At 50.8% G+C, this 23,483-nt stretch overlaps 1 protein-coding gene across 2 annotated transcripts in view; it reads right to left on the reverse strand.

Annotated features, from left to right (window-relative positions):
* NEK1 (NIMA related kinase 1) overlaps positions 1-23,483 on the reverse strand; it is a 1,277,786-nt gene that overhangs the window by 1,097,714 nt on the left and 156,589 nt on the right. For both annotated transcript variants that reach the window (XM_085641815.1, XM_085641814.1), the window contains exon 4: positions 15,135-15,218. In XM_085641815.1, coding sequence (XP_085497941.1) covers positions 15,135-15,218 — 84 coding nt within the window. The remainder of the gene's footprint in view (positions 1-15,134; positions 15,219-23,483) is intronic.

Below are 23,483 nucleotides of genomic sequence, written 5' to 3' on the forward strand. Positions count from 1 at the left end.
CACTTCCTGATTTCGACCGATTCGAACGTTGACTGACATGTAACCACCAATCAGAATTACGCTCGCGCACGATAGGGTGCGCGTCTATAGATATTTATGTACTTTAATTGCAAATTTCTCAGGAACTACTGAACAGATTGACTCCATATATGCAAAAGGCACATCCCTGACCTGAGGACTACCTCTTTGCCAAATTTCAAGTAATTCTGTTCAGCCGTTCGGGCTGTACCTTCGACTAAAGGCCCTATGGGAAAATGCATGGGGAAAACGTGTTTTGGGACCCCCCTTTTTTCTCGGCCCCCGCTTGACGAATCCCCCCCGAGACTTTCAGGGTAGGAGCTGAGCGGAGCACCCCATTAGTTTCGAAAATTTCGCGAGGATTCGTCAACCGGCGCCAAAGATATTCAAAATAGAATTTTGAGATTTCCTATGGAAAAACGGTCCTAACTATAACTATCTACTGGCGACCGCCAGTAGATAATATATATATATATATATATATATATATATATATATATATATATATATATATATATATATTATCTACTGGCGGTCGCCAGTAGATAGTTATAGTTAGGACCCTGTTTCCATAGTAAATCCGCAACATTCTATTTGGAATAACTTTGGCGCCGGTCGACGAATCCTCGCGAAATTTTCAAAATAGGTGGGGCGCTACGCTCCGCTCCTACCCTGAAAGTCTCGGGGGGATTCGTCAAGCGGGGGCTGAGAAAAAAGGGGGGTCCCAAAACGCGTTTTTCCCATGCATTTTTCCATAGGACCTTTAGACACAGCTACAGCCCGAACGGCTGAACAGAGTTACTTGAAATTTGGCAGAGAGGTAGTCCTCAGGTCAAGGAAGTGCCTTTTGTAGGTCTGGTGTAAATCTGTTCAGTAGTTCCTGAGAAAATAGCATTTAAATCAATATATATATCTGAGCCAGCTTACGGTGCGCTTACCGTGCGCTTACGGTAAGCTTACCGTACGCGTACGGTTACATGCGCGAGCGCGATTCTGATTGGCTGTTAGATCTTAGTAAACATTTGAATCGTTCGAAACTAGGAAGCGGCGGCCGCCATTTTCTCTCTCGCACTCTGAGGGGGGGGAGGAAAAACAAAGGGAAAAAACATGTAAATGGACTGTTTAGACAGCTCCTAACCACCTAGCCTTGGTGAATGTGTCCCCCAAGAACCCCCAAGGCCAAAAATTCATTTTTAATTTTTTTTAAAAAATCGCCGATTACGTTCACCGTACGCTTAAGGTAAACATTACTTTAAAAAAAAAAATGATCCACTATCTCCCCACCCCGTGTGCAAATTGTGCCTGCAGGGCTCCATTTGTGCATGGCATATTCTTTGACTACGAAAACTTAAAAGCTCACCTTTCACAACGAAGCGCATAATATGTCCTCCATGTGCACACGGTGCGCGAAGCGCATCGTGCGTACATGGCTCATCCAGCGTAACGTGGGCACACGGTGCGCGTAGCGCACCGTGCGTGCAAGCCACTAACTGCGTAAAGTGGGCGCGCGGTGCGCAACTGCGTTAAGTGGGCGCGCACGCCACGAATGGCGTAAAGTAACTTAGCATTTAAAAAACCGTACAAATTCACTGAAAAAATCATAGGTTTCACACATGTTATAGTTAGCTGGACATTTTACTGATAAAAAACCAATGAAATTCCCCCGTTATAGTTAGTGCAGGCAACTATAACTCACGCGACCGCAATCCTCTGCTGATGACATATGTGTCTTTATGAAAAAAAAATATTTGTAATATATGTATAGCTAAAATTTAATGGAAGAAGACATGGGCAAATAAGTGTCTAAATACAGTATTAGCATCAGCAGAGGATTGCGGTCGCGTGAGTTATAGTTGCCTGCACTAACTATAACGGGGGAATTTCATTGGTTTTTTATCAGTAAAATGTCCAGCTAACTATAACATGTGTGAAACCTATGGTTTTTTCACTGAATATATATATATATATATATATATATATATATATATATATATATATATATATATATATAGATGCAGTCAACCGTACAGGCCTAACTAGGCCGAAACCAGTCTTGGGTTTATTGTGATCCAGTATGGACAGGATCTAGCTTAGTAGTTCACACTGGACTGTTTCCAAGGCTGATATGCATATGGCTGTGTCTAATCCGAGCTAACATGGTGAGCAAAAAACCTGAACTGGGATGCAGCTACCAGTGGAGGAGAATAATTCAAATATTCCATACATCACTTTGCTGTATTTTTCCTACTTAGACTTGGGCAGGAGCAAACTCCACCCAGGTCTGATCCCAGCCACGCACCACCTTATACCCACCACAGCTGTGGGAGGTACTATTACAAAGGTGTTAAGGTTGCAGCAGAACAATGGTAGATTACATCATGAATGCAAGCACTGCTAGGATGATGCACCTGTCACACCAGCACGATTGAAAGACCTCTTGGAAGACCCCGGGCAGCAAAGCCCTCTGGGGACTCAGGAGTCCCCAGGATTCATGATGCACTACAGGGAAGAGATGGATGCCAGAGAATACTTGTGTACTGGTCTTTTCTGCGCACCCTAAGAAATTGTGTTCTTAGAATTACTGTAGTATTACACAGTGAGCTGTGTGACAGGAGCAGACTCTTCATACTGGGGGCTCAGAGTCCTGCCCCCAGTGAATCTCCCGCAGGTTGCCATGCATGTGCTGGAACTGGGGAGAAATATATATAAAGAACAGATATCTGTAATAGTGAGTAACGTGTACCAAAAGCTATGAGACTTGTGTGTGTCCATGGAAGCCATTGTATGGGAGAATGAACGGTGAGACCAGACTGCACTGGGCTCTTACAGTCCATTAGCCCTCTTAAATACAGACTACTAGATCCTAGCCAGGGTATTTGCTGATCGTCTGGCACCTTTAGTGCGGACAAAGATGCATCCAGACCAAAACAGATTTGTCTCAGCCCGCAGTACCGCTCTCAATATACGTAGGTTCTTCAGGGTTCTAGAATATGCTCCTGGTCCTTGGCCACAATCAGGCTGCATGGTGCTAGATCTTGAGAAGGTATCTGATTCCCTGGAATGGTTCTTCCTTTGAATTTTTACAGCGCTATGGCGTCAGATTCCGATTTATTCTTCTCGTTGAACTCCTTTACACACTCCCATTGGTACGAGTGAAGACGGGTGCTCTTATCTCCGAACCAATTCCAATTGCCTGAGGTGCACGCCGGGGCTGTCCCCTTTCTCCTCTTCTTTTTTCATTAGCTACTGAACCACTAGCGCTTCATGCTTGTGGACAAGACTGGAGAAGCCCACTAGGAGATGGCATACACTCATGTTTCTATATGCTTCTGCCCTCCTATTGTATCTCAAGGATGTCACAGGGATACAGAAGGTGGTAGCCTCCATTTGTAATAAATTTGCAGCAAGGACAGGTTTAAGGCCAAATCTGGTCTCTTTCCGTTCAGTCCTATGCTAGCGGACCTGGCGTCCATTCTTAACAGTGTTCGCTTTCCTTAGCAGCCCCACACGTTTAGATACTTGGGTATTCGCATTTACCGTTAGTCAGTTAAATCACTTGATTTATATGACGGGAATCTTACAAGAACACTAACATCAGTGCGCACTAAGTTGGGGTGTTGGCAATCTCTCCCACTCTCCGTGGTAGGTTGCATCGACCTTATTAAAATTATCATGTTACCCTGGTTCCTCTATTATTTTACTACTTTTCCCCTCTATATTTCGAAGCCCTTTTTCACATCCCTTGAAAAATTAAATGTGGACGCTGATCTGGCATAATACATGCTGCTGTGTAGCACTGCAGAAACATAATCTACCCACAGACAAGGGAGGATTGGTGGTCCCTACCTTCGAGTACTATTATCTAGCCTCTCAACTTCAGTGGATGGCCCGATGAATGGCTGGCTTATACTTCACTGATACTGCTACTGTCTCGCCGGTGTGGGATCTATCAGCCCTCCTGCATCTGTTTTACCCCATACAATAACCAGACGCCTGACGCCACACTTTTAAGGTTTGCTTACCGCTGCCATAAGCGTTGCCTTTTTCTCACTAAAACTATCAACCCTTATGCACCAGTGCTCCCATTGCTCAGTACGCCGCACAGAGGACCGATTACATCACAAGCCGAATTGACCACCTGGCATATGACAGGGCTCCACACACTCAGAGACCTGTATCGCGATGGTGCCCTCGTACCACTGCAGACCCCGATAGAGGATGATGGCCTGCCCCGGGTAAATTTTTCGCTATAACTCACTGATCTGAGTACTGGGAAACATTTGGGGTGATATGCAGCAGGAGCACCCCATGCATCTCACTATACAATACTTACATGTCATGGGTGCGGGTACACATCTGATCCACTTGTTTGCCGACTCTCTGCACCATCACTTCTCGCTCTACGCCGCCACTGGGAAGAGGACCTAGGCCACCCATGCACAGATAAAGAATGGAGCTTAGCTCTGCAGAGTCCTATTCGGATTCCATGGAATTCTTGCTTTCACCTCATACAACACTATGTCCTCCACAGGGTTTACCTCACCCCACACAAGATTAATCTGTACTTTCTACACACTGATGCTGCCTGTCACATGCCCTTCTTTGCACTTCTATTGGCATGAGTTCATAATCCGTTTGGCACACTGCAGCGGGACAACAGGTGATGCATACCTGGAAAATGTGTGTTGGGATTGCGCCGCCATGACAAAAAACACAGAGCCACAGACCGGTTTATTGACCCCAGTCACCTATTAGCTAAGAGGCTCATCACACGAAAATGAAAATTTCCCACTCCCCCTATGTATATCGCATGGGAATGCGGAGTGATTGCCTGGGCTCAGGCAGAAAGTGTTGCCCTACACAGAGAAAACACACATTCAGCTTACAGAAGTGTCCCCTAGCTAACAATGGGGACATTATACTTACTGACTTCCAGTCAGCCGATTAATCGGCAGACGACTCCTAGTAGTATTTCCGATGAGTGCCTGCATGACTGGAATAGCCTCTGTTCCAAGCAATGACCTTATACGACTTGCCTCCTGTAGTGCGCCACGGTGTTACCGTACATACTCACTCAATATGCCTCATAACAGGTTTTAAGCGGTTAACCCTAGAATATGCTTGTTGGGTGCGACTCTGTTCACAGTTTTCTAAAGTTGCTTTTTTCATTATGTCTAACCATACCTGAGGATATATAGTGGCTACACACAGATAACATCGGATATGCGAAGGCCTCGTGGGGCACAGACATGGCCACTATTCTAGAAATCTATATATTTCTAATGTACCCTGAATATATTTTTATCTGCAAGCCGAAGGTATCAATTTCACAATTTATTGTTGTAAGATGTTGTGTATGCCAAATAATGGGTTTATTATGCTAGGATGTTATCAGGCTGCTCTCATGCACAACGTACGCATTGTTAAGCCAAAAACATAAAGTGATACTAAACAGATTTAAACAAAAAGAATGGAGGATAAGCAGCAAAGGCAGGTAAGTATTCTAACCAATATATATATTTACACTTCAATTTCAACTACCATAAACTTAGACTGACCAAATGGGTCAGGGAGAAATCCATATTAGGCCATATTGTTGCGTTTTCTAATTAATATATGTGTTCGTAAGGTGTTCTTGAAGGAAGATAAGCTATACAGTTGTTGTTCCAGTGAATAAAACAGAAAACAGGGGGTGTTGAATACTGAGAGCAGGTGGAGATTGGTACATCATATACATGTAGATCTAGTTGTATGGCATTTGAAATCAATCATGGGGAATGCCGAGTGATACTACGACAGAAGATGAGCAATTGAAGAATGTCTTGCCATTACTTACATGCCTTGGATTATTATTTATTTGTCACCGACCTCAAATTGAAACTTCACCTATTTCTGGTTACCAGAACAACGAATAACATTACGCCTCTGAATTTGAAGGCATTCTACTCGATAGAGCACTGAAAAAGTCCCCATCAGAAGTGAGAAAATGTCAGCTGTTCAGCTTGTCAAAAACAATAAACTGATACGCATGCTCTGTGCACTATTTTTACATACCCATTTTTTAGGTTTTTGCATCAAAAACTTTAGACGCAAAGTTCAAATAAAATAAGATCACCAAGAACTCTTGGAGCACACATTTCTATAGACTTGCAAAAGATTGTTTTTTTTTTTTGATAAACAAGTTTTTATTGTTTTTAGCAGTACAACAACAGAAACTGTTGGGCCCTTCAAACCATCACCACACAGAAGTACAGTAAAAAGTGCACCACATTCCCACCCTCCCCTAAAAACTCTCCCCCATCTTCCAAACCACCCTACTAAGGTATGTTGCCCAGCCATTTCCCCCAGACATTCCGGTATTTCTTGGGGCAATCTCGTGCCCGATAAAGAGTCCGCTCCTGCGCCGCACACCAGTCCACCCCGGCGCCCCACTTAGCTATGCTTGGCGGCTGCGGTTGCTTCCACGCCGCTGCAATGTCTCGCTTGGCCACCATCAAGGCCGTCATGAGAAATAACTGTTCTGGGCGCGTGATGCCCAGCAGGGAGTGTCTAGGCTCATGCGGCACCCCCACCCCAGGACCTCCGTAAGTTCGGACTCAATGCCCCTCCAGAACCCCGCCAGCTCCGGGCAAGACCACACCATATGAAAGAAGTCGGCCGGCTCGGAGCCACAACGGGGGCAAGCCGCGTCCCCGGAGATGCCCGCGCGGTGTAGGCGAGCCGGCGTGAGATAAGCAGTATGCAGGTAATACATTTGGATGAGTCTCAGTTTAGCGGAGGCCGTCACCAAGCGGGGGGCCATAAGGGCGTCCCGCCAGTCGGGCTCGTCCAGGGGACTCACCCAACCCTCCCATCGCTCCTTAAGGCCCTCAAGGAATGTAGGGGTGCAGTTGACGAGGGAGCGGTAAATCCTGGAAATGCCCCCCCTCCCCAAATTACCCAGCATGACATGAGCCTCCGGGGGGCTGTGGTCCGGCAGCCGGACGTCCAGTGGGGTGTAGGTGCGTATGGCGTGGCGCAGCTGGAGGTATCTATAAAATTGGGAGGAGTGGAGGGAGAAGCGCGCCTGCAGCTCTGAAAAGGAACACATTCGCCCTCCCCGCCAGACGTCCCCCAGCTGGGAAACGCCAAGTAGATCCCACGATTTGAAGCCTTCCAACTCCGTGAGCTCCCGCAACCACGTCCCGTGCCACAGGGGAGTGACCCGGGTCAGCCTCCCCGTCCATCGGGTGTGACGGAGGGCCGCTCGCCAGGACAGGAATACTGCCCTGGTGATGAGGCAGGGATGGAGGCGCCGTACAGGCGATCCTGAATACCGGAGAAACCCAAATCCCCAAGTTCCACCCTGTAGGCCGGGTCGGACCAACCCCCCCAAACCAGTCATGAATGACCAGAAGGCGGGTGGCCAGATAATAGAGGTAGAGATTAGACATGCCCAGGCCCCCGTCAAAGGTGGGTATGCGGCACGTCGACACAGCCAGCCGATGCCTCCCACTGCCCCAGAGGAATCTCGTCGCCATCCCGTCCAGTTCGCGAAACCAAGGTCGCGGAAAGGAGAGGGGGGTGTTTTGCAGCACATACAGAAACCGGGGAAGAATCATCATTTTGTAGAGGGCCACCTTCCCTAGCGGATTGAGGGGCAGCTGGTGCCATCGCGCCAAGTCTGCCTTGGCTTTCTTGACCAGGGGGTGACGTTAAGCGCCCAACTCAGCTCCGGGAGGAGGGAGACCCAGATGCCCAGGTATTGAAATGACAGCCGGCGGAGAGGGATGGTCGCTTGCCAATCAAAACACTCCCTGGAGGGGTGCAACGGAACCAGGACCGATTTCCACGAATTTAGGGATAGACCAGACGCCCGGCCGAAACGGCCCAGGATGGATAGTGCACGGGGTCCGGAACACGCCGGGTCACCAAGATACAGCAGGACGTCGTCCGCATAAAGGGCGATTTTGTCCGCCTCTAGGCCAGGCCACTCCCAGCCCCGAAGGAGGGGGTCAGATCTAATCAGGGCGGCCAGGGGTTCCATCGCGAGGGCGAAGAGAAGGGGCGACAGTGGGCAACCCTGCCGCGTCCCCCGGCCGATCCGAAATGGCCTCGATAGCGCTCCGTTAGCCAATACCCTGGCACGGGGTTGGGCATAGAGGACTCGCACCATCCCCACGAACCGAGGGCCAAAACCCATGTGGGTCAGGACTTCAAATAGGTAGGTCCACCCTCGAAAGCCTTTTCAAAATCAACGAGGAGGAGAGCGAGGTATGGAGTCAGTCGGTGGCGGTGGGCCAGGGCCACATGGAGGCGGCGAAGACAGTGGCGGGTGCCCCGAGCGGGCATGAAGCCACATTGGTCCGGGTGGACCAAGGTTGACAAAAAGGGCCGAAGCCGTTGGGCCAGGACCGCCGCGTAGAGCTTCACGTCAGTGTTAATGAGCGAAATTGGACGGTAGGCCGCTCTGTCAGTGGACGGTGGCGTGGATTTAGGCAAAACCACGATCGTGGCCAGGTCAGCTTCCGGGGGGGAAGGAACCTCTCTCAATCGCCTCCGCATAGTGAGCTCGCAACCGCGGGGCCAGGCAGTCTCTGTAGGCGGCATAGAATTCTTGGGGGAATCCGTCAGGTCCCGGGGTCTTGCCCGCGGACGTACGCACGATTGCATCCCCAATTTCCTCGAGGGAGATGGGGGTCTCCAGGCTCTCCCATTCGTCCGGCCGAAGCCGGGCGAGGTGTGCGCCCCCGTACGCGAGCAGAGCGGCCAAAGAAAGATCTGGTGCGCGGGCCCGATAGAGCTGAGAATAGAACTGGGCAAAGGCTGCCGCCATCGCCACGGAGGAGGACTGGATCACGCCCGAGGAATCGATGATCGCCGGAATGATACACGACGCCCTGGGGTAGGTGGCCAGGCGGTGTAACAGCGCGCCGTTCTTGTCACCCCAACCATACACCCTCGCCAACGAGCATTGCCAGAGAAGCTTGGCCGCCTCGAGGGACCGCTGACGAATCTCCTGGCGAAGGAGCCTCAGCTGCCGATCCACCGCCGGGTCGTCGTGCTCAGAGAGAGACAGCTCCAACCGCAGCGCCCGGGCCTCGCAGGCAGTGAGCTGCTGCAACTGCGTCTGGCGGTGCCGCACCACATGCGCCTTAGCTGCCCCTCTAATGGTTGCCTTGCAGGCCTCCCAAAGGGTGCCCGCCGAAGAGACCGAGCCCTCATTGGTGCAATAGTATTGAGTAAGCTCGGTGCCCACCGCCTCACGCAGTGTCTTGTCCAGGAGGAACCAGGCGCTAAACCGCCACACCGGCCGAGCCGCGTGCGGCGGAGGGCCTAGACCCAGGAGGACCGGCGAGTGATCCGAAATCCCCCTGGGGAGGATGCGGACATCCTGGACGCACCCGCACTCGGCGGGGGGGACAAAAATCATATCAATACGCGCGTGAGAGTGGTGAGCGGCCGAAGTGTGGGTGTACTGACAAGCGTGAGGATTCCAAAGCCTCCAGGCGTCGCATAGGCCCCGGGCCTCGGGCCTCGGCCCACCCCGCCAGCTGCCTTGCTCGCGCAGCGCGGGAATCCGAAATCGGTCCCGACGAGTCCAGCTGAGGTGCCGAGACGGCATTAAAATCCCCCCCCAAGCACCACAGCACCCACCGGGAGAGTTTCCAACAGAGAGGCGGCGTGGGATAAAGCCTGCAACAGTTCCGAGGGTGGCGCATATAGCGACAGGAAGCTGATCGGTCTACCATCAAGTGTGCCGCAAATAGCAATCCCGGTTCCCTGAGGGTCGTGGGTCACCCACGTTACGACGAAGGGGAAGGAGCGGCGCAGCAGGACCGCCACCCCGCGGGAGCCACGGGAGAACCCAGAATGCCACACCCGGTCATACCCATAACGCGCCAAGAAGGGACATTTTTTTCCCCGAGAAGATGGGTCTCCTGAAGGAGGAGCACGTCGGCCCCAACGCGTTGAGCATACTTAAGGACTGCAGTGCGCTTGAGCCTATCCAACAGGCCGTTCACATTCCAGGACAGGATGCGCAGCTGGGCCCTGGGGGCTATGTCATCCATGGAGGCAACGGGCATGGTGCGCCGCGGGATCGGAACAACCAGGGGGGCGCCAGGAAGACCTCAAGCAGCGTGGGCGCGCAGGGAGGAGAGGAGAATCGCCCAGGCACCACGGGGAGAGCAAGTGACAGACGAAAGGGAGCCAGGGAAGCCAGGCTGAGAGCGGGCGCTAGTGGAGCGCATGTGAGTGTCAGTGCGGAGCTCTGCAGTAGCGCTCGCAGGAAGCTGCTGTGTGACGCGCCCAAGAAGAACCAGACCCAAACTAAAGGAAACACCCTCCCTAGGAGGAACAACCAACAACCCCCCCCCCCCCCCCAACCCCCACCCTACACTTCGAGAACTGAAGCATCTGTTGCCCTAACTTCAACAACAACTACAAAGCCCCAAGCGAAGCGCTCGGGTGTCAAGAGCGTGGTGGACCCCTCCAGAAGTACGGATGTGAGTGTTCCGTCCTAGATTGCTACACATGAGCGGGAAGCCGCTGAATCCAGGTCCGTGGTGGATGCCCCAGCAGCGGGACCAGGCCGTCTAACCCCCTGCCGAAACAGAGGACAAAGAAAAGTCACATAGCCGGGCTGCGGGAGAGGTCAGAAAGGTCCACTAGCGTGGGGAGGGGGGTCAGGGACGGGTCCGGCAGACATGGCGATTGACGCCGAAGGCCCCCAGCCGCCTGGGAGGACGTCCCGGAGGAGGCGGATGAGTCCCTCGGTCTCCTCTCTGATGTGCTCGCGGAGCGAGGCCCAGCCGCCATCCCACCCTGGGGCCGCCGGGACTGCGTGCGCCTCCTGCGGCGTGGGCGCGGGAGCCTGGTTGTATCCTGGTCCGAAGGCCGCCTAGCGGACTGGCGCAACGGCCGTTCCTCGGTGAGCCAAGTCCAGGCCGCCCGGGGAGTGTCAAAAAACAGGGTCTTACTCTGGAAGACCACACGGAGGCGTGCTGGGAACTGAAGTTGGTAGCTGAGACCCAGGGAGCGCATCTTGTGTTTCACCTCTGTGTACGAGCGGCGTTGCTCCTGGACCTCCCGGGTGTAGTCCGGGAAAACCATGATGTTGTGGTTGTTGAAGGTCAAGGGAGCTTGCACCCGCGCCTCCCTCAGAATAGCGTCTCTGTCCCTGAAGTGGAGGATCCGCAAGATGAAGGGGCACGGGGGGGCCCCCACCGGAGGCTTGGCGGCCAAAGACCGGTGCGCTCTTTCCACTACAAACCAGGTGGACAAGCTGGCCGCCGGCATCCAAGACTTGAACCACTTCTCCAGGAAGTCGTCGGTGCGGCCAGACTCGACCCCCTCCGGAAAGCCCACCAGGCGGAGGTTGTTGCGGCGGGCCTGGTTTTCGGCATCCTCCCCCCGCCGATGCAACTCCTTGGAATGGGTCGTGAGCTCCCGAACCTGGTCTTGGAGCTGCCGGATGTCGTCCTCCGCAGTCGAGATCCGGGACTCCGTCTCAGTGATGCGGGCCGTGGCATTGCGAAGGTCCTGTCGCAGGAGCGCAACATCCACCTTCACCTCCCCGACCATCCCCTTCAGGGACGTGCGGGAGGCGGTGATGGCCTGCAATATGGCGGCAAGGTCCGTGCCAGGAGTCGGTGCCGCCTCCCCGCCCGCGCCCGGGGGGTCGGAGGTCGTGAAACGGTCGATTTTGGTCTGGTGGGGCGCGGCTGCCAACTTGGCACCCCTGTCCTTGCCCATGACTGCCCTCGGGAAGTGCGCACCGGTGCCCAGGCGCAGTATGGCGAATCTTCGGCCAGCCGCACCCAACGTCCAAGCGACCGGCCGGTGCGGGGCCGGGGTCCAGGGGAATGAGAAGTAGAAGTGGTGCCGACCCCTAGCAGGGGGAGGCCAGGAGTCCACCGAGGATACCGCTGCCCCGCTTCAGAGCCGGTCCGGCGTGGCCCCCCCCCCCGCAGCCGCCGCCAGCGCGAGCCCCGCGTCAGGTCCAGCACCCACAGCGGGCCCGCGGGTGCACCCCGTGCAGCGGGGCCACTCCGCCAGCGCTCCCAGCCACGAGCTTCAACAGGACCCCTCCGGGGGGGGGGGGGGGAGGAACAGGGCACCCTCTGCCCCGCAGCGGCAGGCTCCAACCGGCGGCGGCGGGGGAGGGGAGTCCAATGCCTTCACGCGGAGATGAGCTCCCCCGCAAGCCGCCTATGCCGGTACTCGTAGTGGGATCACGTTCGGGGCCATCCAAGAGGCCGCCACCCGGTCGCTGCCGATGCCAGTCCTCAGCCGCTGCGGGGGAAGGAATCAGGAGCCAGGCCCGGCATGGCCCGACGGGGCCGCCCACACAGGTCCGCGCCTCTCGCCTCAGGTCCACTGCGTCGCGGGGCCTTCGCAGATCCAGGGGGCCCCCCGGCAACGTATGTTCCCTGCGGCGTCTTGTGGGTCACAGCAGGCACCCCACCAAGCCGGTGACAGCGTCAAGTGGCTCCGGGAATGACCGGGATCTCCCCCCCGGGTCCCGCGATGAGCGGCCACCCGCCGCTAGCCACACGGCCCGTGCCTCCCACTGGCGCCGCGGGACTCGCGTTGCGCCCAGCGCCGGCCACAGAACCAGCCAGCCGCGTCTCTCGCGGCCTCACATCAAAGGGCGGCAGAGCTCGGGCCCGGGAGCAGGAAAACGGCCAAAAGCTCTACCGAATGTGGTGCCTCGGTCCCGCTGCAGGTAGGGACCTCCGGATTGCTGCTAGGACAGCGGGGCATGGATAAAAGCCGGATGCGAGGGGTCAAGCATCGGAAGCCTCACATCGGTGCGGCCATCGTGATTAGCGCCACGTAGCGCTCCCGCAAAAGATTGTTTTTATATACAATTGTTTGGTCAGTGTGCTACCAGACCGGAATATATAGGGTTGCAGTTATACTTTTTATGTGTTGTCCATTTCAACCACAGAACTAGCAACTTTGGTGACAAGATGTGTTTTATGGTACAGAACTTAAGCTTTACAATGCAAATACACAATTTCTCTACTTTGGTTTTCTTAAATTGGGTGTGCCATAACAGTGAGCACTTTTACCTTTTCATAGATAAAGTGGAATATAGTCGGCGTCTTATTCAAAAGGAAGTCTTCCCAAATAAAGTCATGAGCATGGTGAGGAAAGAAGGCAGCATTGAAGGTCAGCAGACATGGCTGAATCCTTTACTCCGAGAAGTGTATGAGTCGAAATGGTGAGTAATAAAAAGTTTATTAAAGTTCAAGCTTGCATTCCATAAAAAGAAAAAAAAAGTAGGTGTTTGCAGAAAGTTATTAAAAGGTTGAAGGTTTATGTAATGTTAAGGAGGGGTGACTTTTTAAAGGAAAATTAAATTCATACACTGTTACTGCGTACTACTGTTGGGAAAACAGAAAAAAATAGGTCTGAGTGGGTGTGGAGAGTGTCAGAGAGCCCTTAAATGCTTTGTTAAATAATACATCTCACACAGAGGGGATGATTCAGGAGGAGGAGAAAACAGCGGACAATGCAGGATGAGCCGAAGAGAAAGGTCTCTCCCTCCTTAACTCAGGCCTTGTTTTGTATGCATTTGACAGTCGCTAATACAGGCTACCACACAATTCTGAATGGTCAGATACACAGGAAATTATTCTGTTTGAAAGGTCGGTCTGCTAAGAACACAAAGGACCCCATCATTAAAGTAAGTTTGCATGTATAGGTCTCCTTATGTAGAATTTCTATACCTAGGTGTAAATCTCCTCAAGTGTATATTTACACCTAGATGTAGACTTATGAGTCCCCAACCCCTCAAATGAGGAGGTGGAAACCCCTATATCTCAATTTAGAAATGTAAAGTTGCTATTAGTGATTTTCCACTTGTTTGTGGAGATGTACTTCTTTCGGACAGCAATCTCTCTCAACACATTATTAGGGAATATTTTTTTTTAAATTCAACTAATAACAAAAATGTGTACATTCAAAATAATGAAAAAACATTTGTTCATCTCCTATTCACCTAGGATCAATCGTCAACAACGAATAATACACCTTTACTAAAACTTAACATATTAATATAGTTTACACTATTATATTTTTTTATTTTTAAGGAAATAATTTTAAATTAAATAAATTCAATTAAAATGAGTATTTACTATTTCCCACACCTCGCATCAGCATTTGTGCTGAATGTGTACAAACGTGGATGCAAGTTATGTATATTATATTTTATTTGTGGCTTAAGTTAAAAAACATAAATTACCATTTACAATATATTGTATTCAACTGTTATATATATTAACACAATTTGTCATTTAAAAATGTTTACTAAAAAAATTATTATCATGGCAGTGACTAGAATGTTCTTATTTAATGTCTTGGGGAAAAAAATTGACTATAAAAAGTAATTCTAAAATAAAATGGTTTTAAATAAAGTTATATTTACGTTATTTAATATATATTTTACATGTTTCCCTAAGAGCTAGTGTTACTCCATTCCTCCACTGATTTCTATGTGAGTGAGTTGTTGCCCCAGTGGTTGCCATGTGCGGTGCTTCTTTAACTGTTTTGGCAGCGGTACTAATAGACTATTTAAATGAGTATTTTGTAAACTGCAAATGAATGTGTTATATATTATCAATCACATCCTAAACCACTCCTTCAATTTCATTTAACCCTACTGATACTGTAGAAATGCATCCTCACTTTCGCAACACTCCCCTCCCCTCTGTCCCTCCCGAATTTGCTACTAAATCCGATACTTACGTATGTGGGGATTTCTGACACCGGGGCAGAGATCTCGCGACACAAAATAGACAGGAGAGGCACAGGTGGAGTTCTCAGGCCGAAGGTTTGTGAATTGCGAATCGGAGTACTTAATATACTGTCTGTAAGTCTTCAAACATAGCTTTTGTGAATAGGTCCCTCAAAGTCAGTAAAACAAATAGAAAAAAAAACACAGTTCTGCAGACATTTGAAAGAAATGCTAACCTTGAATGCAAAAGAGCCAATATAGAAAGAAAAGATACAAGTTGCTTTCTTCAGTCTCTCAATACACAATCAAAGATCACAATGTCAGGAGAATTATTTATATTTATTTTTCATTCCCTCGAAACCACACAATGGAACTTGCACCTAACACCTACCTGTGACTTTATGTCCCGGTGCAGAATCTTCCTATCATGCACATGTTTCAGCGCCAAACAAATCTGCACAAACCAATCCATGATCTGCAATAGTAGAAAAGGAAGAAGACTATAATACAGCTTCAACAGCTCAAGAGAAATAAACATTTGATTTTCACCCCCATGCTGAACATTTTAAAGATTGCTCCACTTGTGCCTATTCAAACTGAAATACAATTGATGGCGAATACCTAACTAAATACGAGTATGCCACAAAATGGCATGCAAAATGAAAATATGCCTTGGAGATGACTCAGTGGCGATGGTCTTCGTGCCATGGAGTTTCCCTGGTTCACAGGCACCTTCTCAGAGGAGAGATGGTTTTCCTCAAAGCACAAAAGATGGGGTGGGGAAGGAAAGGACAGGGGACCAGGGAAGGAGAAACATAGTCAAGCACTAGGGCAGATATCTTCTTGCACTAGGGCATATATCTTCTTGCCAGGGTTATTATTATTATTATTATTAAATGAAATTTGTAGAGCGCACTGACACCATGGGTTTCCTGGCGCTATAGGACAAAGGTGATACACAATCTGGGGTTAATGCAGGGTTAGCAGGGTGAGGGAAAGAGAAAGGTTTTGAGCAGCTTCCTAAAATGAAGGAGGGAGCTGCTCGATTTGATGATCAGGGGAAGGGAGTTCCAGAACTTCGGTGCCAAAAGGGCGAACCTTCGTCCGCCAAATTTGTTGGTTCTGGTTTTGGGTATGACAAGTGATTTAAGATGAGCAGAGCGAAGATTGCGATTTGGACAGTAGGGAGTGATGAGGGAAGTCAGGAAAGCAGGGCTGGGGCAGTGGAGGGCTTTGAACGTGAGGCAGCCCAACTTGAAGGCCACCCTCTGTTCTATGGGCAGCCAATGTAGTTTATGCATCAGAGGTTTGGCAGATTGCCATTTTGGAGATTTGAAGATGATACGAGCTGCCTGGTTTTGGACCACCTGAAGGCGGTGGAGAAGGGTTTTGGGAAGTCCGTGGTAGATGCAGTTGGAAAAGTCCAAGCGGGAGACCACAAGAGATATGATTACTTGAATCTGAGCAAGTGGGGGGAGCAGGTGACTGACCTTCCGGATCTTTCTGAGTTGGAAGGAACAGGATGAAATCGCGGAGCCGACATGAGGTCGGAGAGAGAGTTCGGCGTCAATAGTCACGCCAAGACTTTTTACAGAGATCGAAGGGGTCGGTGGGAGGCCCAGTTCAGTGGGCCAGAACTGGGTTCCCCAGAAAGAGGGGCTGGAGCCCGGGAGAAGAAGCTCGGTTTTCCCGGGGTTCAGCTTCAATTGGTTGGAATTCATCCAATCTTGGATGTGGAGCATAACGGAGTGAAAGTTATCTATCGCATTGGGGGAATTGATTGGAAAGATGATCTGCAGATCGTCGGCATAGTTATAAACTGTGATGTCCCAGTTACGGAGTGAGTGGAGTAAGGGCCGAAGGTATAGATTGAACAGTAAAGGTGACAGGGAGGAGCCCTGGGGAACTCCGCAGGTTGTGGGGGTCTTGGGTGCTGTGTAGGGGCCCAGCCGGACGGCTTGGGTTCTACCAGACAAGAAAGACCGGATCCAGCTGAGGGCAGGGTCCTGGATGCCAGCCTGTTCGACACGGTTGAGCAAGATGTTATGGTCAACCGTGTCGAACGCGGCCGAAAGGTCCAGGAGAACGAGGGCCTGGGGGGTCCCTGAGTCGGCATTTCTCCTCAGCGTATCGAGAACAGCTAAGATGACGGCTTCAATAGAAAATGAAGGCCTGAAGCCGGCCTGATTAGGCTCCAGGTAGCAAGAGGTCTCAATAAAGTTGGAGAGGCATCTAGTGACATGTGCTTCAAGAAGTTTTGAGAAATAGGGCAGAAGCGATATGGGGCGATAGTTGGAGAGTTCCGCTGAGTCCGCGCCAGGTTTTTTAAGTAGCGGGACTAGGATGGCCTCTTTGAAGGATCTGGGAACAGTACTTGTGCTGAGCCAGCCATTCAAGAGAGGTAGGATGCATTCAGGTAAGGAATGACATACACTTCGTAGGACTGAGGGTGGGCAGCCATCGTTCGGGGAACCTGATTTTATCCGGGACGCAAGCTGTACTAGGGAAATAGGGTTGATGGGGGGGGGGGGAATTCGGTGAAGGCGGAAGGGTTGTTAAGGGGAGTTTCCGGAGTGGTGATCTGAGGGACGGTGGAGATCGATACCTTGATTTTATTAATTTTTTCAACGAAGAAGAGGTTGAGAGCGTCACAAGTTTCTTGGGTGGGGGTTTGGCCTGGAAGGGTTTGGTCGTCAGATGTCAGTTCGTTCATGATTTTAAAAACTTCTTTAGATTTGTTGACCGAAAAAGAGATTCGGTCAGAAAAGTGAGTTGATTTGGCTGAGAGTATTGCGATTTTGTAGTCTCTGCGGGCTGAGATGTATTGTGATCTGGCTGGTTCGGAGTAGTTGCGTCTCCATGCCCTTTCTAGCTGACGTACCTTCAGTTTAAATTTTTTGAGGTCGTCCGAGAACCAACGGTGGGAGTTGTGGTGTCTGGTCGGGGGGAATTTGATTAAGGGGGCAAAATGGTCACTGGCTGACTGCAGCCAGAAGCATATGTCACTTTCTAATTTGTCAATGTTGGTACGCGAAACGAGGGCAGGGCGGGTGTTTGAGAGAGTCGCAAGAAATCCTTCGGAGTCATAGGCGTTCCATTTGCGAGATAGACCACCGGGTTATGAGTCAAAGATGGGAGTGACACTGCAGCGTTCCACACAGAGCAGAAAGTAGAACTATTCTAGAACCTGCAGGCACAGACGGAGCCTCCTGTCGGCCGGTAAGGACCCGGGCAGTTAAATACTGACGCGAGGACTGTAGAAAATCTGCAAAGATAAAGTTTCATTCTACGTGGTCCCTTGCTCCCTTTGCCACTGGATTCAAGCTAGCCTGGCTGATGAAGGGTGTTACCCAGAAAACGGTCCCAGGATGCTTGCTTACGGTTCCGGGAAGACCTGGCTTGGCAGTTCGGACTGGACTGTTCCAATGAGGCACATGGTCAAGACTGATTTGCATATAGCTGGGTCTGAATGGGGGTGGCAAAGTGAGCTAAAGAATGATGATGGATTCAACCTAGATCTGTGACTGGGTGTGAGTGTCTGAAAGGTTTCAGCACTCCATCCATCATCTCCTTGTTTTTGCTTTAGGATTATATTGTTTACAGAAAACAAATCTTACTTGATACTGGTAACATTTGATTTGGCTTAAAAAACATTATTTGTACACCACCCGCACTCAGGTGGAAAACCACTGTTTGGGGATTGTTGGGTGGTTAGAAGGGATGGTGCATGGGGGCGTGGTCTGACGCCAATGTGATAGGACATGTAACTGCGGTGCTCCAGGGCGAGCTCTACTATCCAGAACAATTGAACTTTTACAAACATTTGTGACAAGAATGCTGCTGTCTTTAAGTAGTAAAGAAATAAGAAGAATCGGAGCTACAAAACATGGGGAGCCATCTTGACGCGGTTAGGTGCTTTTTCTTACAACGCAGCAAGACTACGGAACAAGATGGCGGCATGAGGGAGGCCCTGGCCCTGCTCGATGTTCAACAGCCAGCACATCCCCGATCTACTCAGTAAGGATCGGAAGGGCAAGAAGGCTCTGGAACCCCATGGGGGAACATAGCAGTTGCACCCACTGTGATACGTCGGCAGGGCAGCCTGCACAGCACTGTGAAGGCCTGGGTGCAGAGGAGCGGAAACCGACTGATTACTAGGGCGGACGCCTGGTTTCCCCGACAGCGCTACACCCCAGGCGAAGTAGGTGCAGCTGCTCCTCTGCTGAACGTCCTTACTGCCGGCACACTTTGAGCCACAGGGAGTGGCTGCAAGTGAGGAGCGCCAGGACGAGAACCTTGACGCTGCACTCCATTCACGTCTGTTTTGCAGGGAGCGGTGTGACTGTGGTGGTGGGGGCACTGCTGCGGCGGCGGAGCAGGCCTCTACTGCAAAACAGTGACCTACGACAAGACTGGAGTGCCCCTTACTGGCACGGCCTGAGGTGGAAGAACAGCCTTGGCTCCCCCGGACACATTGAGAGAGAGGTAACGTGGCATTGAAGGCCGGGAGGGCGCTTGGGCCCACCCCAAAAACAGGGAGCAGACTCTGCGTGAACACTTGGGTCAGCCTCTGGTCTTTTAGGCAATGCTGCTTTGTGAAGTTGCTCCTCATGCTGCCTGGCTACTTGGGCGGGCACCCTAATCTTGGAGTCAGAGGATTGATGCAGGCAAGTAGCACGCCGTAGAACCCCCATGGGGTAGCACCTGGTGTTCTCCTTGGGGCCACACTGCAAACAGCAGACTGGGAGCGGAAAGTATGCCAGCACAGACCTGGATTAACAGTACGACACACCTTCTCTTGACAGGTCCACTGCATGTTACTGGAGTGCACAGGGATCCGCCTGGGTGAGGAGACCGATTAGCCCTGGTAGTGGGGACTTGCTGAGTCCTAGAGTGCTTGCTACCTGCCAAGGGCAAGCAAATCTGATTGTCTGCCTTTACTGTACCTGCCAGTAGGCGTCCAGGACTCTGGGCTCACCCTTGCACGGAGAACGCAACCCCCTTGCCTCAAAAGCAACATTGGGGAAGACTTGCAAAGAACGCTGACCCCCGAGCTCCTCAGCTGCCTTGAGAAAAGACTGGAAGTGTCCCCTCTGTGCTTTTGCCCTGGCCAGCTGCATTATGCCTCACTGCCTGAGGCACCAGGACCTACCATCTCAGTAGGGAAGAGAAGAGAAGCAGTTGGGACTCCGTGAGACAGCACAGCATAACACGGCCAGCAGTGCCCACACCGGAATCGCATAGACCGTATTGGATCCTTGTATTACCCAGCTCAGACCTATTGCATTGCAAATGCTTGTTTAGTTTGCTTGAGATCAAGAATCTCACGCAACCTGGATACCTTGCCCTCTCTATTGCTCGATTAGTTAGATAGATATATAGACTGAGAGACAGACAGATAGACAAAAAAGACAGACAGACACACATGTATATCGCACCTTTATAAATAAATATATATAGTTGGAAATGAAGAGCCATACGGCCTTCTTTTGGAGATGTCATGAGCCCTGGGTGGCCCTGCAGCTGCCTTGGAGCGCTTGGTTGCCCCTCTCATTAAATGCATCAGAACTTTTCTTATGTTTATATGTTTAGAACCCAGGCACATACGAGTGACCCGGTCCTGCACTCCAAGACCATCCTTGTAGGACCCCTGGTTAGGACGCTGGCAGCAGGGGGAGGGAGGGGAGGGGGGGGGGGGGGTGGGGGAATGAGGCCCTGTGCGTCCAGGATCCGGCCTCTGTGGATTTTTTGTTGAAAAGTTCCTTGGTGGCTGGGTTAGTGTATCGAGTGATTACACGGGTCCTGGGCACTGTAACCATGAAGCACTGAGAGCACGCGTGCACACAGTGGTTTTTACATATGTGATTGCAAATGTTTTAAATGACTCGCCTCAGATCCTAAAGTTGATATTAACTTTCTCTTTGCAGAAAAAGTACACATTTGCGGGAACACTCATAGATTTCTCTCTTGCCCGCTTCTTTGTACCCTAGTTAGTTATATTGTTTGTCTGAACAAAATACAAATACTTTAGGATAAAATAAATATGTATTTCATATAATCATTAATATGTAGAAGTTCATGAATAATCTTTAATAAATCTAGGTGCCTTACATCAGTTTTAATAAAATACACACAGTTGAGCTGGATCACGGAGGCTGCTGCAGACACGATAGGTGCCCCCTTTATTTAGCTCTCTATGTGGGGGTGGGGGTGCCCCTGCACCCCCTCCACAGACAGGCTCACGCACCCCTTCTGGCTTCGCCCGTTACCCGGCAGCCCACAGGCAGGCTCGCACGCTCCTTCTCCTGGCCATGCCTGAACCGAATCCGCTCCCGGGAAAGTGCCCAGTGATTTATTTGGTTGCATTTTCGATTTCTCTAGTCCTTTCTCCTCCTTTCAGCAGAGATGACAGCTGTTATTACTAGGCATCGATCTCTTTGCAAAGTGATAAGTGAACTAAAATTAATGTCAATTTTACTGGCCGGATCAATAGCCGGAGGTATTTTAATCCGGATTTGCACGAAGTGCTAAATTAAAAAGATTCCTCGTGCATGGCGGGAGCTGGGGTTAGCCCACCCTTACCCCCCTGCCAAATTAGATGTGTCGCGGGGGGACCCAGCCCGCTGCCTGTTTCGCTGCCCTGAAGCCGGACCCCAGCTGCTCTGCTCTGAGGACCCGACCCTCTTGGGCAGTCGGGCGGTGTCATGTGTGAAGTCCGACCTGATCCTGTCTTCTTCAAGAAGAGTCCGTGGCAGCCGTTGAACGATGCGATGGAGGGCAGTGGCTGTATTTCTGGCCTCGTGAGATTTTTTTATGTTTAGACCCCTGGTTAAGGCAGAACCCGTCCCATTGGGCGGGGTTGCTGAATTTAAAGGGTGTTAAATGTTTTACTTCAGTATGATTATCTTTGTGTCTTAGTTTCTCCACGCGGCTTCCTTTTTTGGCGATGTGTCTTTCCCCTGTGAGAGTGTCTGCTGCTGGGAACTACGGAGTTACCAGTCCTGTCCCTGCCGCTTTTCTAGCTGGCTTTTCTACAACTCCCCGCGCTCCTCACAGAGATCTTACACTACTCCTGTGCCATTCGTGCAGTTCTCAGTATAGAGATTATGATATTTGCAATTTCACCCAAGAATCTTACAAGGTCTCCATGTGACGTACGGAGATGGGGAACGGTGATGTGTCCAGCTGCATCACGAATAAGCCCGTGAACAACCTCCACCAGCGCCTAATAACAGAGCCTAACACAGCAGTTGTAAAACACGAGAAATACCGTGTCTAAAACCTGGCGGGGTGACTTGTCTAAACGACGTGAGGGGCAGATCTGAGAGTGAAAAAGGAATAGCGTCTGCAACAAAACTTGAAATAAAGCAGAAGCAACGTAATGAAGCCCTGAAAAAACATGTCGGACGGCTATTACGCGAATAATAAAGGCAGCCGCTTGTTTAAATTTGCATCGCGTTTTCACTTTAAGTGAAAGCGCGATGCCAAATAAAAACATGCAGCTGCCTTTAACAAAGACAAATGAAAGAAAATAGTACGTAAGCCCCAATTATTTATTGTACTGAAAGTTGAAAGTGAAGAAGCGGATGAGCAAATGTTTGATTTGCATTAGCAGCTTAAAAGCAGTATCGGCATGGCAAAGAGGAGACAGCAAAGAGGAGTCCAGGCGCGTGCACATGCCCTGTCCGGGCGCGTGCAGGCACGGCAAAGAGGAGTCCAGGCGTGTGCACATGCCCTGTCCGGGCAGTCATGCCGAACGAAGACGCACGGAAGCGCTGCTCAAGGGCATCTGCGGCTGACCTGTTGCACTACCGGAGGACTTGGCTGCACACGCGGGACACAGCGGTGAGTGTGCGGCGGCCTGGGCAGGCTGCGGGCGTGAGGGCGGACCGTGTTAGGAGACTGCCTGAAGGTCCTGTATTGCGCTGATGCCGTACGCAAGCAGAATCTCCAGTCAGGGTGGGCGGGGCCTAAAGGAGACAGGGCGGACACAAACCGCGCTTCCAAAGAACACAGACAGAAAACCAACGACTATAGATCTCACCAAGGCGAGCAGCGCATGCGCTGCAACGCAGGCAAGATCTAAAAAGGAGCGCATGCGTTGCAACGCAGGTGAGACCTAAAAAGGACCCTAGTGACCCTGGTCAGACTCCGGAAACTCACCCCGCCACCTCAGCGACTGTGGCCATGGCTAAGAGATCACAGGATGGCCTCTGCAGTGCGACCCTGGACACTATCCAATAAGCAATCACAGCATCACCTGAAGCACTTGAACTTAAGGTTGACACTATGGTAATGGACCTAGGACTACTGAGAGATGACCATAGGAGATTAGCGAAACAAATTGCTACACCTGAGCACACACTAGATGACATTAATCCTGAAGTCACTGCCTTTAGAGAACGCATGTCGACCATGGAACACAGAGTACAGTTCCTGGAGATAAGAGCAGAAAATAGGGCAAGTCTCTGAATAATTGGCCTGCCTTAGCGCATGGAGGGCTTGAAGATTGACATTACTGAATTCCTGGAAACATGGCTCCATGCAGAGATGCCCCCCAAAGGCTTACCCCATTTATTCACTAGAGCGCGGTCATTATGGGCCCTCACTCCCTCCACAGCCAGGAGTGGGCCCCAGACCTGTTGTGGCCAAGGTCCTGCATTTTAAAGATTAGGATCATATTCTAACCCAAGCCAGACTCAAGGGGGACATAATTGTTGACAATCAGAAAGTGATGAAC

This window comes from Triturus cristatus, chromosome 2_2 (genome assembly GCF_964204655.1).
Source record: "Triturus cristatus chromosome 2_2, aTriCri1.1, whole genome shotgun sequence".
NCBI lineage: Eukaryota > Metazoa > Chordata > Amphibia > Caudata > Salamandridae > Triturus > Triturus cristatus.